Source organism: Thalassophryne amazonica, chromosome 4 (genome assembly GCF_902500255.1).
Source record: "Thalassophryne amazonica chromosome 4, fThaAma1.1, whole genome shotgun sequence".
NCBI classification, from domain to species: Eukaryota; Metazoa; Chordata; class Actinopteri; order Batrachoidiformes; family Batrachoididae; genus Thalassophryne; species Thalassophryne amazonica.
In genome coordinates, this window is record NC_047106.1 from 84,663,490 (window position 1) to 84,682,150 (window position 18,661).

An 18,661-nucleotide genomic window follows, 5' to 3' on the forward strand; every position below is an offset into this window, starting at 1 on the left:
ATAAAAATGCAAATAATTAAATGATTGTTTTAGCTGAATAGTTTCTTTAATCATCACGTTGGATTTTTGTTGGAATTGGGCAGTGCAGTCTCGTTTGAGGGCGGGCGCTAAAGGGGTAAAATATGATGCATATGACACAATTTTTCTACTTCTGGGTAAAAAACACGGCACTTTCTCTCAATTTTTGGGCAAATTACATACAAAGTGAAAATGCAAAGAAAAAGTGACAATGCCATGGGAATGTGGATATGTGTTGGGATTTGTTTATGACCCGGAGCTCAAATGTGTCAAGGCAGTTTTGCAGGCAATGGAATGGAGCTACTCTGGTTAGCTGTGTAGGCTAACACTTACAGACACAACCTCTCCCATTTGCCTCATCTTCCCTTCTCCACTGGGAACCGAAAAAACTGCACTCTTTGGGCCTCATGTATCAACGTTGCGTACGGCGATATTTGAGCGTATATGTGGTGTACGCCAAAATGGCTGCGCTAATTGGCATTTATCAATGTGGTCATTGGTGTACGGTGCGCTGAAAATATACACCAGGTCGAGAGGTGGTGTAAATTATACACCAAAATGAACCACCACTGGAATCCACATAAAAATGAAAATGATCAACATGATAAACAGTGCCATTATATAAATCAGTGCATATGTTACATAAATAACACTTTCTTGATTATACTACATGATAATTAATACAAATCCCGCTTTTACGGGTTTGTTGGTCTATGGAGCACAATCCGTGGCCACAGCGCTGACCGTAAAGAAAGCGCTGCTCGCCTTTTTCTCCAGACTTCGAGCCTGGAGCCAGAACAGCGCTGAGCTTAACTTTATGTGGTGTGATCGTTTAGACAATGAAATTGATAATTACAACTGTAGTGTTGTCATTCCCTTCGCCCGTGCTGCAATCAGGTTTTGTTTTCTCCATTCGTTTAACATAAAATAAATAAAGAAATAAATTTAAAAAATAAAGAAATCTGAAAAATAAGGTGTGTCTTATTAATTGAGCTAGCAAATATCCACGTCAAGAATTATTGATATGTGAAAAGAGAATAACACTTTTTTGATTATACTACAAAACAATTAATACGACAGCCGCCGTTGACGCTCTATTGGCATGCGTCGTGATTGGTGAAGTTCGTTTTCTTTGCCGTCTTCCTGGCTTCCATGTCGTGAAATGAGGGTGTGTCTGAAGCAGAGTCTGAATATTTATGGGCGTGTTCATTATAATTACGATTGTTTTCACCCGCCGCATTTATCAAGGTCACGTCGGGCATATCCCAGAAATGGACAGGTGCGCACTGCTTGATACATGTCACGGCAACTTTGGTGTACTTCAAATTTACACCGGAAATTTACGCCACAAGCGCGCAACGTTGATACATGAGGCCCTTTGTGACTGCTTCAGTGATGGCACCCGAAAACAAAACAGTACACCATTTTCCTGTTATGCCGCGTTCACACTGGGCATGATCAGACGCCACAAATTCGTGGGGGTCGCGTGGCGACGGACGCGCCACCATCGCCCGGTGTGTCGCTCTGCTTTTGCTGCGAAAATTCACACCAGTGCGTCATCAAATAGGAGGAACTTCCATTCCGCTCACCGGCTCCGGCTGTCAGTGAAGTTAAAATGACGGACCTTGATCACACGGAGCGAGTTGTTGTGGAAAGTTGACAAACGTCATGAGACGTTCCCAATCCGGGGAGTATCATTATTTGCTGCAGGAGCTGCGTCTGGATGACGGCCGCTTTCAGTGGTCCTTCCACCTCTGCGGGACCCAGTTTGAGGACCTCCTGTCCCATTCACGTGCGCACATGTAAACAATAAAAAAAAAAAAAAAAAAAAGAAACTCCGCTGCTTGCTGTGGGGCTGCTGCTCGCTCTTCCCCAAAAAATTCTGTCATAATTGTGTTTAGAAACCAGTCACCATTTGCTTTATTATACATCTGTGTAGTTAATAAGTAAAATAATCTCCATGGACGATTCACTTGCGCGCGCACATAAAATAAAAAGAGAAAGAAACTCCGCTTCCCCTGCTGTGGGGCTGCTGCTCGCTCCAAAAACTGTCATAATTGTGAAATAAAGGACAAAAGAGACATAAGTCCTGCTCACAGGCTGCTACCAGAGACAGGACATGTTCACATCCTCAGTCAAACTCCAGACATCTCCACGTCACTACATATTCAGTCCCTGATTGGTCATCGTGTATCAATCATACACAGTAAATTCACATGTAAAACTAACACTGACAGTGTTAAATTAACACTGACAGTGAACACTCGGGTCAGAGTAGGACCATGTGTACACTCGCAGTGTTACTTTAACACTGGTGATTTTACTGTGTACATATGCAACAAGGTGGAAACAACTTTTAAATTCATGTCCAAAAGTCTAATTATGTTGGACTTACAACTGGAATTCCAATAAGAAAGGCAAAGTGATAAGAATCAATGAATAAAATAAAAAGAACACCAGCCGAAAATGTGTAGATAAGCAAAGAGGAGAAGAGTTTTGTATCAACATCAACAATGGCCAAAGTCAATGTTCAGTCTGTTTTTAGCTGCATTTCAAATTGCAGGATCAGAAGGCAGTTTTGTCAGCTAAATGCATTATGTATGTATGTATGTATGAAGAGTAAACGGAAATGTACTGCAGTGATGTTGTGTGCACACTGGGGTAGAAAAAAGTCAAAGTTCCTTTAGTTTCAGAGGATCTAAAGTGTTTTATTTTAATGTGTTTGCTTAAAACCTATAAAAAAGTCCAAAACACTATCAAATAGAACAAATACAAGAAAGGCAAATATACAGCACTTCTTAAAAACATAAAATAAAATTTTGGAAGCCGGCTCACAAATTAGTATTGTAATTTGCACATTTTAATGTATATATCACTTACTGGACTCATGAGTTTGTTGGGAGACCCTCGCAGCAGGCACAGGTGGTTGACTGCCAGAATGAGCTGATGCTTGCACATTGTTTTGATTTTGGGACATCCTGATGCGAGGTGGAACCTGTGGAATTTGGTCCATCTGCATTTCATCAACGGCAACACTGCTGAAGGATGAAGAGATACAAGATAGGTTAGCAGAGTTACAATGAAGAGCAGGACAGGAGTTGTCTGTCACCAGACACATACAAGGTGGGCTGAAAATTTCAGCCCACCTGTTCTGCACATCCTCAGTTGTGAAGAGTCATTTCTCTGTCAACATGTCCTGCCTGTCTTTTTTTTTTTTTCTCTTGTCTCAATAGTACGTCCCTTCAGCTTCTCTCTCATTTTTTTACTCAGGGTCGCCACAGCAGATCTGAGGTGGATCTGCATGTTGATTTGGCACAGGTCTTACACCGGATACCCTTCCTGATGTAACTCTAAATTGCATAGATTATGAGCAGGGGTGGCCTTGAACCAGGAACCTTCTGCACTGGAAACAAATGCTTGACCACCAACCCTGCCCTCCGTCTTTGTCTCTCTCAATATTACAGCAAAAACACAAACCACTACATTTAAAAAAATAAAAGAACCACTGATTATAGTGGACACATTCTTGTTGCACGCTATACAAGCAAAGAGTAAATAATGTAAATCCTTTTGAGGCTCATCAGGCTAGTACTGAACTCTGATTTCTGTACTGTCAAGCAGATGAGAGTCTAAGACTCGTCCTGAATGGGACACCAGTAGATCACACATCATAGCTATGCTGGTACAGTACACATTTACAGCTGACTGGATGAAGTATCTTGTCTAAGGACACAAACAGGTAGCCTGTAGCCATGGACGTTGTTAGTGGTCTTTTTCAGAAGAATGATCACCTGATTTACCTTGCAGGTTTACAGAGCAATGATTGATTCCACAAAGACAACAAAAAATGGGGATAATAATCAATGAATAATGAATTACTCAATATGATTGTCTTGTAAAAACCAACTCAGCCACATGGGGAGTATAACCAGTGCATTCTGACTGCTGCTCCCAAGCCCCGGTCATTGAGGAGGAAAGAAGAAAGAAGGATGTCCACAACTCAGTACATTTGGAGTGCATGTCCCAAACCAGGCTAAATGAGTGAGTTTTTGGAGCGAGCAGCAGCCCCGCAGCAGGGGGAGCGGAGGTTATTATTATTTTTTGTTTTGTTTTTTAACGTGCACGTGCGAGCGGATCGTCCCTGAAGACTATTTTATTTATTAACTACACAGATGTACAATAAAGCAAATGGTGACTGGTTTCTAAACACAATTATGGCGAGCAGCAGCCCCACAGCAAGCAGCGGATTTTTTTTTTTTTAATTATTTACATGTGCGCGCGTGAACGGGACAGGAGGTCCTCAAACTGGGTCCTGCAGAGGCGGAAGGACCGTTGAAAGCGGCCGTCATCCAGACGCAGCTCCTGCAGCAAATAATGAAACTCCCCAAATTGGGAACATCTCATGACGTTTGTCAGCTTTCCACAACAACTCGCTCCGTGTGATCAAGGTCCGTCATGTTAACTTGACGGACAACCGGAGCCGGCGAGCGGAATGGAAGCTCCTCCTATTTGATGACGCACTGGGGCGAATTTTCAAAGCAGAGCGACACACTGGGCGATGGTGGCACGTCCTTCAACACGCGACCGACGCGAATTTGTGGCGTCTGGTCGCGCCCGGTATGAACGCGGCGTAAGAGGTGGAAAACTAAATAAGTAAGAGTCTTTCAATGCTGGCAGTATGACTGGTAAAGGAAGAGAGTTGACTGATATAAGAGAGAAGAGAAAGGTGCACATACCGTGTGCACAAGGGACAAGGAACAGGAAACTCCTCCTTTATGATGACCCTAACACCATACTTAAGAGTGTGTTGGAGGTTAAGAGTGTCTGACTAGTGGATGAATTTTGGAAATTGAAGGGGTGATAATGAATGACATCAGTGCATATGCCCCACAGGTAGGTTGTGAGATGATAGCAAAAATAGATGACTGGAATGAGTTAGATGAAGTGGTAGAGAGTGCACCCAAAGATGAAAGAGTGGTGAATCGTCAAAGGGCATGTTGGTGAAAGGGACAGAAGTGATGAGGAAGTAAGGGTATAAAGGACAGGAATGTGGAAGGGTGGATGGTGTCAGGTTTTGCAAAAAGGATGGAAATGGGTGTTGTGAATACCTATTGTAAGAAGGAGGTGCATAGGGTGGATAACAGTGGAGTAAGGTGCACACAGGAGGACTACATTCTATGTAAGAGATGCAACCTAAAAAACCTGTAGACTGTAAAGTGGCAGAGGAGAGTGCAGCTGGACAGCATGGGATGGTCAGTGGTTGGATGGCTTCGAAGGTGAGGAAGAGAAAGAGTAAGAGCTGAACCAATATCAAATGGTGCAAATTTTAAGAAGGAAGACTGTCATGTCAATTTCAGTAAGGAAGTGAGACTGGATGGATGAAGTGATTCAGTGAGCGAGGCAGTGAGGAAGGTACTGGGTGTAACATATGGACAGAGAAAAGGAAATTAGATTTGGTGGTGGAATGAAGATGTTCAGGAAAATATAAGGAGAATGAGGTTTACAAAAAAGAATTGGAATTGTCAGAGAGATTATCAAAGTAGACAGGAGTCAAAGGAGATGCTGAATGAGGTGAAAAGAGATCTGGCAACAGAGAACAAAAGCGTATACAGCAAGCTGTATATAAAGTTGAACAAAAGGACTTCGGCCAAAGAGAAGCACCAAGTTGGAAAGGATATGCAGCAGCTTAGGGTAATAAAGAATGCTCATCAGGCATTGACATTAAGCTTTTTAGTGTACTTGTCCATAGGACAAGTAACCCTGCAGTTTACTTGTCCTATAGGAAAAGCTGTTTGTCCGGACAAGCGAAAGGTACGCCATACATACGCCAATGGCGCGTGTCACCTAGGGGTGTCTGGGGGCATGCTATAGTGGAAGTACTGAAATTACACTTTTTCATAAATTGCTTCTCTCCTGTGTGGGTGGTAAAACTGAATTTCCAAAAAATTAATTTTATTGCATATTACATGCATAGCCTCTAGCCTTTTAATCTGTTAACCAAGACAATAGCTCATAATGTTTCTCTCCTGCGATTGTTCATAATTGGGGGAAAAATTAAAATAATTGGTAAATACCAATATGCATCTGCTTCTCTCCTGTGTGTTTTCTAAATTCATCACTGATCATTTGCCAGTATGTTTTTTGATAAAGCAAATCAAATTCTTTTATTTCAACATTTAAAAATACCTTACTGGTCCGCAATTGAAGAAAAATCCGACAGACATGGCAGTATATTGTGTTGTCCTCTTCCTTGTGCCCCAGGCACGGATAATCCTGTGTCCAGCTACTCACAAACTTCCTCTCTCTTCCTTTCTCTTCATACCTCTTCTTTGAAGGTTCTACACTTGCAGGGGTTGATGCTTTGCGTTTGACTGGTGTTTTCCCTGGTATCTGCCCCAGTTTCTGAGGTTTTAGAAAAAACATTCTGTCCAATATATTCTTCAAAAGGCGTGTTGATCAATGTGATGTTCGTTATCTAATGTTTCCCGCCACAGCATCTTGCAAGAAGATGCTACGAATGCACACTCCATACAGTGGTCTCGTGCACACATGATACAGGGTTCTCCCCAGTAATTTTTAGTATAGCGGTGCTGTTGGCAATTATCGCCCGAGGCGGTGCGCGTTGCGAGTCATTTTGACTGGTTTTAGATGCATTGAAAGCAAGAATAATAGACAAAAAATTTACACTTATGTTGTAATACTGTATCAAAGTTCTCTTTTGTATTTTTCTGTCTATGTTAAGAAAATAAATGACATTGAAAAGTTTAAAAACATTAATATTTGATGGACATAACATTTGCTCTCTTCTTTAAAAATGACACATTGTACCTTTAATCCAGTAAGAGTCCAGGCAGAGTTTTTCTGTCATGTTGACAGTTTAGCTTTTTTTCCCCCAACATTTCTGAATGGAATTGCACATGGAAATAGAGACTGGAATGGACGTCATGTGACTAGCGGCATGCCGCACGGTGGCCATTACTAAGGGTGGAGAGAACGCCTTGAGCCAGTTAAACAGAAGCAAAATGAGGGGAAAAAAGGCAGCCAGTGCTTCACCGTCAACTGCACCAACTACAAAAACAAATTCTCGAATACTAAAATGAACTGTACAATAGCATTAATGTAATTATGTAAAACAAATGTCTACTTTAAAGTCGTTATGTCACAATTTAATATCAATATATTGAGACTATAACTCAACGCCATAAGTTCTTTTCATTAAGCTGCGTTCATATGCATACAAATATGGAAACAAACATGTTTAAATATATTTATGTCTATATATACTCAACAAAAATATAAACGCAACACTTTTGGTTTTGCTCCCATTTTGTATGAGATGAACTCAAAGATCTAAAACTTTTTCCACATACACAATATCACCATTTCCCTCAAATACTGTTCACAAACCAGTGTAAATCTGTGATAGTGAGCACTTCTCCTTTGCTGAAATAATCCATCCCACCTCACAGGTGTGCCATATCAAGATGCTGATTAGACACCATGATTAGTGCACAGGTGTGCCTTAGACTGTCCACAATAAAAGGCCACTCTGAAAGGTGCAGTTTTGTTTTATTGAGGGGGGGGATAGCAGTCAGTATCTGGTGTGACCACCATTTGCCTCATGCAGTGCAACACATCTCCTTCGCATCATCCGTGAAGAGAACACCTCTCCAACATGCCAAACGCCAGTGAATGTGAGCATTTGCCCACTCAAATCGGTTACGACGACGAACTGGAGTCAGGTCGAGACCCCGATGAGGACGACGAGCATGCAGATGAGCTTCCCTGAGATGGTTTCTGACAGTTTGTGCAGAAATTCTTTGGTTATGCAAACCGATTGTTTCAGCAGCTGTCCGAGTGGCTGGTCTCAGACGATCTTGGAGGTGAACATGCTGGATGTGGAGGTCCTGGGCTGGTGTGGTTACACGTGGTCTGCGGTTATGAGGCTGGTTGGATGTACTGCCAAATTCTCTGAAACGCCTTTGGAGACGGCTTATGGTAGAGAAATGAACATTCAATACACGAGCAACAGCTCTGGTTGACATTCCTGCTGTCAGCATGCCAATTGCACGCTCCCTCAAATCTTGCGACATCTGTGGCATTGTGCTGTGTGATAAAACTGCACCTTTCAGAGTGGCCTTTTATTGTGGGCAGTCTAAGGCACACCTGTGCACTAATCATGGTGTCTAATCAGCATCTTGGTATGGCACACCTGTGAGGTGGGATTGATTATCTCAGCAAAGGAGAAGTGCTCACTATCACAGATTTAGACTGGTTTGTGAACAATATTTGAGAGAAATGGTGATATTGTGTATGTGGAAAAAGTTTTAGATCTTTGAGTTCATCTCATACAAAATGGGAGCAAAACCAAAAGTGTTGCGTTTATATTTTTGTTGAGTATATATATACTTGCAGTTGTTTAATATGATATGTACATGGTGGTCACAGGCGGCATTTAAATTTTAACAGTGTGGTTGGAGAGGATGGAGGAGGTACTTTTTACCCTGACTGAGGGTCAAAAGTCATAAATTCTGAATGGCTTTATATCTACTTGTAATAAAATGTTAGTAAAAATCATATATATGTTGTTATTAAAAGACTAGTAATAATATTACAGTGGAAAAAGCAGCAAGGTAAATGAGCACCATGGCAAGACATACTTCAGATTTATATCTTAATACATAAGGATTTTTAATCCAGGCATGTATGGGTTCGTTAGAGCTTTTAATCAGCATGAATACAACTTACAAGGCTTCATTTATAAAAATCCATCGAGAATTATGATGACAGGAAAAAAAAACATCACAGTAAAAGAACAGAATGGGATATTTTCCACACTTTACATAAAACATTTTTTTCTACCCAGGCATGTATGGGTTCATTAGAAAGAGCAATTAAAGGACTTTAAAACAAGCCTCTTTTATTAAACTCTGTTAACAAATAGCGACAATAGAGAGAGAAAGCAGCACAGTTTGTCATAATTTCCCCAAATTTCTGCATTTTACATAAAAGTTTTTTTTTTCCACCCACACATGCATAGGTTCATTGGAAAGAGCTTTCAAATGGCTTTAAAACAAGCCTACATTTATTAAAATCCGTTAAGAAATAGCGATGCTAGTGCAAAAAAAGCGCTCGGTTTATTACTGATGATCGGCACATCTCCACCCTTAGCAATGGCGCCTTCCTGTCCTGAGCGACACTAATAGATTGAGGCGCACACGTCCATTCCAGTCTATATTTCCATGGAACTGCATACATATATATATATATATATATATATATATATATATATATATATATATATATATATATATATATATATATATATATATACACACACACACACAACAAAAATATAAAGGCAACACTTTTGGTTTTGCTCCCATTTTGTATGAGATAAACACAAAGATCTAAAACTTTTTCCACATACACAATATCACCATTTCCCTCAAATATTGTTCACAAACCAGTCTAAATCTGTGATAGTGAGCACTTCTCCTTTGCTGAGATAATCCATCCCACCTCACAGGTGTGCCATATCAAGATGCTGATTAGACACCATGATTACTGCACAGGTGTGCCTTAGACTGCCCACAATAAAAGGCCACTCTGAAAGGTGCAGTTTTATCACAGCACAATGCCACAGATGTCGCAAGATTTGAGGGAGCGTGCAATTGGCATGCTGACAGCAGGAATGTCAACCAGAGCTGTTGCTCGTGTACTGAATGTTCATTTCTCTACCATAAGCCGTCTCCAAAGGCGTTTCAGAGAATTTGGCAGTACATCCAACCAGCCTCACAACCGCAGACCACGTGTAACCACACCAGCCCAGGACCTCCACATCCAGCATGTTCACCTCCAAGATCGTCTGAGACCAGCCACTCGGACAGCTGCTGAAACAATTGGTTTGCATAACCAAAGAATTTCTGCACAAACTGTCAGAAACCGTCTCAGGGAAGCTCATCTGCATGCTCGTCGTCCTCATCGGGGTCTCGACCTGACTCCAGTTCGTCGTCGTAACCGACTTGAGTGGGCAAATGCTCACATTCGCTGGCGTTTGGCACATTGGAGAGGTGTTCTCATCACAGATGAATCCCGGTTCACACTGTCCAGGGCAGATGGCAGACAGCGTGTGTGACGTTGTGTGGGTAAGCGGTTTTCTGATGTCAATGTTGTGGATGGAGTGGCCCATGGTGGCGGTGGGGTTATGGTATGGGCAGGCGTCTGTTATGGACGAAGAACACAGGTGCATTTTATTGATGGCATTTTGAATGCACAGAGATACCGTGACGAGATCCTGAGGCCCATTGTTGTGCCATACATCCAAGAACATCACCTCATGTTGCAGCAGGATAATGCACGGCCTCATGTTGCAAGGATCTGTACACAATTCTTGGAAGCTGAAAATGTCCCAGTTCTTGCATGGCCGGCATACTCACTGGACATGTCACCCATTGAGCATGTTTGGGATGCTCTGGAGCGGCGTATACGACAGCATGTACCAGTTCCTGCCAATATCCAGCAACTTCGCACAGCCATTGAAGAGGAGTGGACCAACATTCCACAGGCCACAATTGACAACCTGATCAACTCTATGCGAAGGAGATGTGTTGCACTGCATGAGGCAAATGGTGGTCACACCAGATACTGACTGGTATCCCCCCCAATAAAACAAAACTGAACCTTTCAGAGTGGCCTTTTATTGTGGGCAGTCTAAGGCACACCTGTGCACTAATCATGGTGTCTAATCAGCATCTTGATATGGCACACCTGTAAGGTGGGATGGATTATCTCAGCAAAGGAGAAGTGCTCACTATCACAGATTTAGACTGGTTTGTGAAAAATATTTGAGGGAAATGGTGATATTGTGTATGTGGAAAAAGTTTTAGATCTTTGAGTTCATCTCATACAAAATGGGAGCAAAACCAAAAGTGTTGCATTTATATTTTTGTTGAGTGTATATTATATATTATATAAAACCCTTAATTGTTTTGTTTGAACAAGAGCTAAATCTGGATTTGATTGTCAAATCAGAATCAAATTTATTACCAAGTAAGTTCTCACATACAAGTAATTTGATCTGGTGTCAATGGTCCATAAAAAACAATAATAAAAAGAAAATGAATGAAAAAAATAATTCTGGAAGAAGTAAAGGAGTAAATCTGCTCTTTTAAAGATGAATCCTGGATGAAAACTTTCTGAACCAGTTTTTCACACTTTACTGTTTCACTGAGGCTGTGTGGTGATGATGATCGTTTATTAAAATTGTTTCGTTGCTTTTTTACGTCTGCCACGTTCACACCGGGCGCGACCAGATGCCACAAATTCGCTTTGGTCGCGTGGCGACGGACGCACCACCATCGGCCGGTGTGTCGCTCTGCTTTCGCTGCAAAAATTCACCCCAGTGCGTCATCAAATAGGAGGAGCTTCCATTCCGCTCTCCGGCTCCGGTTGTCAGTCAAGTTAACATGACGGACCTTGAGCACATGGAGCGAGTTGTTGTGGAAAGCTCCGAATTCGGGGAGTATCATCTCCCTGCGTCTGGATGACAGCCACTTTCAGTGGTCCTTCTGCCTCTGCAGGATCCAGTTTGAGGACATCCCGTCCCGTTCACGTGCGCACATGTAAACAATAAAAACAAAATAAAAACTCCGCTCCCCCTGCTGCGGGGCTGCTCCTCGCTCTTCCCCAAAAAACTCTGTCAGAATTGTGTTTAGAAACCAGTCACCATTTGTTTTATTATGCATCTGTGTAGTTAATAAGTAAAATAATCTCCATGGACGGTTCGCTCGCGCGCACGTAAAGAAAAAAAAACAAAAAAAAAACCTCTGCTCCCGCTGCTGTGGGGCTGCTGCTCGCTCCAAAAACTCTGTCATAATTGTGAAATAAAGGACCTCTTTCTCTCTCTCCTCTCCCTCTCTCCCTCTCTCTCTCTCTCTCTGAGGGAACGAGAGACTCTTCACTCTTACACCGTATTTGAGCAAACTTTTGAAACATGAAGGCTTTCAACTGTAAAATAAAACCTATAAATTAATTTCTGGAGCTATACAAGCAGAAGGAGCTCGTTTTATGTGAAGACTTTGATGGAGTTTTTTTCCGTTCCAGCGCTGCTCGGCTCTCTGTCTGCGGGGGAGGGGGGAGAGGCCAGTGCAGCACAAACAGCCTGGCTAGATTTTAGAAAAACTACCTGATAACAGAGCAGAGTGTGATGGCGCTGTCAGAACACTGTGGCGCAGCCCCGTTGTTCCATTGTCTGGGGAGAACTCTGTGTTATCATGTTTTCCGATTGTCCGCTGCGTGAAGAGTGGCAGGAAAAACCGAAGACGGTTTCTCGCGAGGTGCGAGAAGAATTTGAATGTTTAAAAAAAAATGCCACTTGTCCGGTCGGACAACGATTTAGAGCTATTGCTTGTCCGATCGCATTTTTCACTTGTCCTGGACAATCGGACAAGCGTTAATGTGGATGGTAGCTTACGGAAATGTGCTGACAAGCAAGGAGAGTGTGTTGGGAAGGTGGGGGGAGTATTCTGAGAAGCTGATGAATGAAGAAAATGAGATAGAGAGAAAAGGCCTGATGATATGGGGAGAGTAAATCAGGAACTGCTACAGATTAGTAACCTCAGTAAGAGACTAGTGAGGTAAAGGTTTTGAAAGCTTCACTCAGTAGTCTGCGAAGTCAGACTGTTATTGACATGATTTTCCTCTTAACAAAATTACCATACACTACCATAATGTCTGTATTTATTACTGATAGACCTCTGTTGTGGTCTAAACAACTATCCCATCATAGTGAACACCGAATGTTATCTGGTTATTTAACCTGGCATGTTCTGTGAATCTTGTTCATTACTTCTGTCTTTTTAGTTCTAACATAACAGATGGCCATCCCACAGAGTCTGCTTGAGGTTTCTTCAAAAAAAAAAAAAAAAAAAAAAAAAAAAAAATCACAAAATGCTGAGTTTTTCCCATACTACTGTCATTAATGTGCTTGCTCCTGGAGTGGTCAAACTCTCTAGACCTTACTTGGGTATCATGCGTTGAGGTACATAAGTTATGATTTGGCACTGTATGAATAAATAAATAAATGTAATTGGAACCCACCAAAACACCCATAACATCTCTAAAGGATTTATGGGCTACTGTTGGGGGAGGAGATTGTCTCGTGGTTAAGCACTGGGCTTGAGACCAGAGGACCCTCGGCTTAAATCCTAGCCTGACTGGAAAATCACTGAGGGCCCTTGGGCAAGGTCCTTAATCCCCTAGTTGCTCCCGGTGTGTAGTACCTTGTATGGTAGCACCCTCACATCGGGGTGAATGTGAGGCATTAGTGTGTAAAGCACTTTGAGCATCTGATGCAGATGGAAAAGTGCTACATAAATGCAGTCCATTTGTTGCTGACATTTTATTATTCTGTGGATTACATTATTTTAATTGTTACTTTACAATTCCATAATTCTTTTTACTTGGCTTTGGGTATTTCATAAACAACTACACAACAACTGTTCTAATATGTACAACATTTAAATTTGGCTAAAGACTAAATCCAAACGGAAGGGAAAGTCTAGAGTGTGCACATCAGTCTGCCTTTTGTCTACATTGTGAAAGTTCCTTTTTATTTCTCTACTTCTGTCAGTTGCTTTCTCTGTGCAGTCACAAAAATTAGCATCGCAAATGACATAAAAATATTACTCACAGGCTACAGAAACATACACTCATTTTTGTTTTTATATAATTGTCTGTCTAGTCCTAGGCCTGAGCTTAAATGGAAAATACTTGGTATGACTGTACGAAATTCAAATAGAAGGTATTTGCCAAACAGGTCACTGTGATGTGCAAGAAAAGCTCGAACAAACTCAAACCCCATGTGCTAAGGACAGAATTGGATTGCTGTTAGTTTTTGTGGTACTTTTACTAACATATGCAATACACGTGAACTGGATAAAAATCTATATGAATTCTATGCAGTTTCACTGTATTCAATACTTTGTTACATTACTATCATTGATCCACGGCATGAACCAAACTCTGTGAAATACACACTATAAATAATGGTCAAAACAACTAATCTTTTGGGTTTTTCTGAGCAAAAGTAAACAAATACACAAGCTCACAATGATGGGAAAGTCAAATGTTGACACAGTTCTTGCTTTTTCTCAAAGGAAGAGTGCTGGGGTGGGGGTGGGGGGGCGATAGCAAGACACTATATTTAAACCACTGTCTCATGCACTTCTAAGAAACCATGGCCTTTCCACTTTGTGAGATTGTAAACACGTACTTCGTATATGTGTATATGTATATATGTTTGGGTGTATGTGTATATATATATATATATATATATATATATATATATATATATATATATATATATATATATATATATATAATTTAAAAAAATTTAGGCTATTTATGTATTCATTATTGATGGTAATATAATCATTATTCATATTATAATAATTGTTTTCATATGATATATGACATGATATGTGTGTGTATGTGTATATGTATGTATGAGATTTTATGATTTCTTATATGATTAACGGCTGCATGAAATGCTAATAGTGACAACAACACAAGGACAGGTTGAATTAATATATATATTTAATATATATACATTAAAGATAATTAAAAATAAAACACTGCACATTCAAGGATCCTGTCCATTCTAACCCTACATTTATGTCTGTGTTTTTAATGCACTACATTCCACAATGTTTTTAATGCACCATACAAGATGAGACCCACACACAGACAAAAAAAAAAGAAAAAAAAAAAGAATGGGTCAGATACAACGCAATAATCAATGTCACACTATTTTGAAAGGTTGTGTAATCATTGTTGTTGTTGCTGTGGTATGGATTGATGTTGTTATGATTATTGCTATTAATATACATAGATATATATATATATAGATATGTGTTTTGTAGACATGTGTGCATGTGGGTATGTATGTATGTATGTATGTGTATATGTATACATGTACATGTGTGTGTATATATATATGTGTGTGTGTGTGGGTATGTATGTATGCATATGTATATATACCTCCTTGTGTATCATGTCTGTATTGTTTTATGTTATATGGTTATTATCCTCATGCTTTTATTTCTTTATATTACCGTTGTTGCCAGTGCTCGTTAATGCCTGTTTTGTTTTATGTTGTCATGTTGTCTTTGTCTTCTAATAAAGAAGAAAAAAAAAAAACAAAAAGAAAAAAACACATACTTCTGTGGAGAATGAGATTTTAATTGAAGGTTCACTGTCAATTATCCCAAAACATTTACATATTGCATGAATTATTTTTTTTTTTGGTATGTAATACAAGAAAGCTTTTTTAAAGGAAGAAGGACAATGGAAGATCCCTGCTTGGACACAATGTAAAAAGAACTGGAATGTTTGTAGTTGAATTAAAATAAAGTTTCTATTTTCTATGACCTGAATTTCACATCACCTGCTTGTTCCAGGAAGGCTAAAATGTTTGAGGAAAAATGTTTCAAAGCCCCAGGATAGCACAGATCAACGTCTCTCCCTCTTAGAAGAGGGCTCATGAAGTCAAGGCAAATGGGACTTGCAAGTCACTCAAATATCCTCTGTGTTTACCCTCATTTAAATTTGGTGTCATACAGCTACACCAAGGTGACAAGAAAAGCTTCCTTGTTTGAAACAGAGAACAAACTGAAGAAAGGTACAGCAGACAACACATGTAAAATAAAAGTAGGGAATGAGGAAAGATACAATTTAGACATGTTACCTGTTGCAGCATGTTCAAAAATACTCCATCTGAAAGGTGATCCAACCATCAAATAAAAACACTTTGGAAAATGGAGGAGGAGGAGGAAGTGACCAGTCAAGTCAAGGTGGGAGGAGGCAAGAGCGCATGCAGGGAAGGAAACTGAGTGGGTGAATGTTTGCTGACAACATTTGGAGGAAGTTGACGGTAACAGCACAATATACTGTTTCCCTGTGTTTCTCTCACAGAAGAAAAGACAGATCGTTTTTACTAACTCACTGTTGTTCTCCATTGCGACTTCCTCTCTGTCTGCAGTTTCTTTCCCCTTTAGGCATTTTTTAACACAACAGTGCTTATCTAACACCAGAGGTAGGACTAAAGTTTACTTTGCACCCCAATAAAACACACAGAAACCAGCCAGTTTAGTAACACATCAGCAGTATTAGTAAACAATAAGGTCTAATCTCAACCACTTCAACCATTGCCTTCATTTTGCACATGTGCAAAACTAAACTCAATGTCCCCAAAAGCCCCCAACAACCCCTAACCGTTTACAGGAAGTGTTTCATTTCAGGTACATTTAAATAGAACCCGACTCCAGTCAATAAGAGGTGTGTTTTACCATTATGTCCATTAGATGGCAGCATTATCCTCAATATGAGGAGATGCAAACATTCTTAAAGGAGCACTACGTGTTTTCTGTTTCCTCCATTCATTCTTTCAAGGTCTCAACATGCAACACGAATTTGGCATAGTTCTGGTCTCGGTGGTGCCTGTGATAACAACAACATAAAATGTAAGTTCTGAAAGACCAGTAACTGAAATAACAAAAAAACAAACAAACAAAAAAAAAAAACAGATTTTGGATGTCAACAAAGTCAATGAATTTAATTAAATCCAACTTGCAAATTGTACTACAGAGAAAAGTATTTCTACACAAGTTATGAACAGTTTTGTGCATGTTATTTTACATTTTAAAATAATCCTCAAAATAATAATAAAATAATCCTCCTGTTTATGTGTGTGGGTGAGAAAAATCTTCCTCTCATCCCTCCTGGGGGAAAGGGGCGTATATTCCTCAACCTTGGATCCTATACCAGAAGTCTGAGGGTTCTGCACAGCAACTTAGCTGCTCCTAGCACTGCCCTATTCTGGACAGAGACCAGGAATCTGCTGGAACCACTCTTCCAGTTTGGGGGTACACCTCCTAGGATCACTCTCAACTTTACCTCAACATCTGCTCCAGTTGTTCCTTCGTTACAGTCTTTGGAACAAGAGATCATACCCCAGTCAGGACATGCAAGGTTTCCCAGACTCTTGTGTCACCTTCTTGAAAAAAAAAAATGTTTACTTTGACTTAAATTTCATTGCAGATGGTATGAAGGAAATATGTTTCTTGTTTTGTGTGGTCAACTTCAATTCATAACACTGAAGGCTTGTTAACACATTCCAAAAAAGTTCAGATGGAGGCAATTTATTCTGAACATAAGGATTAAATAATCACTTTTACTGCCAGTTTCATTGATACAAGTGAAGGGATGGACACATGAACATTTCCAAGTCACTGAATATATCTTGGACTTCATTTACATCGATCATTAATACAAACTTGTGTCAAGTAGGCAGTTCTCAAAAACTGAAGGACTATGTTGGAAGGAGACAACTGAGGGAAGCCGCCATGACATCCATGGCAGTTCTGAAAGAAGAATAGGCGTTTGTGGATTTGAGTGGAAAAACTGGGAATCAGGGGCCGATACAATACAGATATTACGGAGTTGAGGGGAAAAAAGTACAATATATATACACTATTGATATATATGTTATCAAACATGAAAAACAAATGTAACTGGGGGTTGCTGTTTTAAGAGTTTAACATATTACAAGTAACAATAAATATAATCAACCATCCAATGTATGTCACGCTCAGATTGGCAGTCGCCATGTTGGATATCTCTCGCCACTGTAAAATGCCCACTCTGACTGAAAATTAATGGCAGCTGACCGCTTTACCTGTCTCTTATCGTTAATGCAACCAAGAGGTGACATGGGTCCCAACCATGCTTGACAGTACTGTAAATAATGTCAGCCACTAATGGACAAACTACATAATGACACCATTTCCAAAACCCAAAGTGTTTTCTGCATTGTTTATTTAATAAAATAAAAGTTTTCATATCAGCAAAAGTAACACTGATGGCGAGGTTTCTTTAAGGTTCATATTGTCCAACATTATGCTCACTCAATTTATGAGAACTGCCTACGTAGTACTTGATTGAGCACAACTGAATGGGTTAATCACCTTGTGGAAGAACAGGGAGTGATGGAAAATTTGTAGGTTAGGTGGTTCTTGAGGACTGGGTTTGAGAACCACTAGTCTACTTGAAACAGATTTACCTTACAGCATCATACTGTTTGAATTTCTTAATGATTGATGTAAATGAAGTCCAAGACATTGTCAATGACTTGGAAATGTTCATGTATCTGATTTGTCTCAAGAAAATTAACTGTAAAAGTGATTTAATTCTTGTATTTGGAATAAATTGAACCTTTCCCACTTTTTTCTTTTTTTCCTGTACTGCAGGCATTAAACGCAGGAATGTGTATATTAACAAATGAAAATTGTCCACACAAAGCATAACATATCTTTGCAATCTGCAATGAAACAGAAGTCAAAGTAAATCTAAGGACTACTGCATTTTATTTGCATTTTCCATACTGTCCCAACTTTTTCTGGTTTGGGGATTCTGAGTCTCCCATGTGCCTTCTGGCAAACTACAGTAGAAGTTACACATACAGTGCATCCGGAAAGTATTCATGGCACTTCACATTTCCACATTTTGTTATGTTACATCTTTATTCCAGAATGGCTTAAATTCATTTTTTTCCATCAAACTTCTACACACAATACCCCATAAC

The 18,661-nt window shown here is 40.0% G+C and overlaps 1 protein-coding gene across 1 annotated transcript in view; it reads right to left on the reverse strand.

Annotated features, from left to right (window-relative positions):
- The window catches only part of LOC117508950 (arf-GAP with Rho-GAP domain, ANK repeat and PH domain-containing protein 1-like), a 315,020-nt gene that overhangs the window by 200,991 nt on the left and 95,368 nt on the right, over positions 1 to 18,661 (reverse strand). The window contains exon 3 of the mRNA XM_034168785.1: positions 2,899 to 3,056. Within this exon, the coding sequence (XP_034024676.1) occupies positions 2,899 to 3,056 (158 nt within the window). The remainder of the gene's footprint in view (positions 1 to 2,898; positions 3,057 to 18,661) is intronic.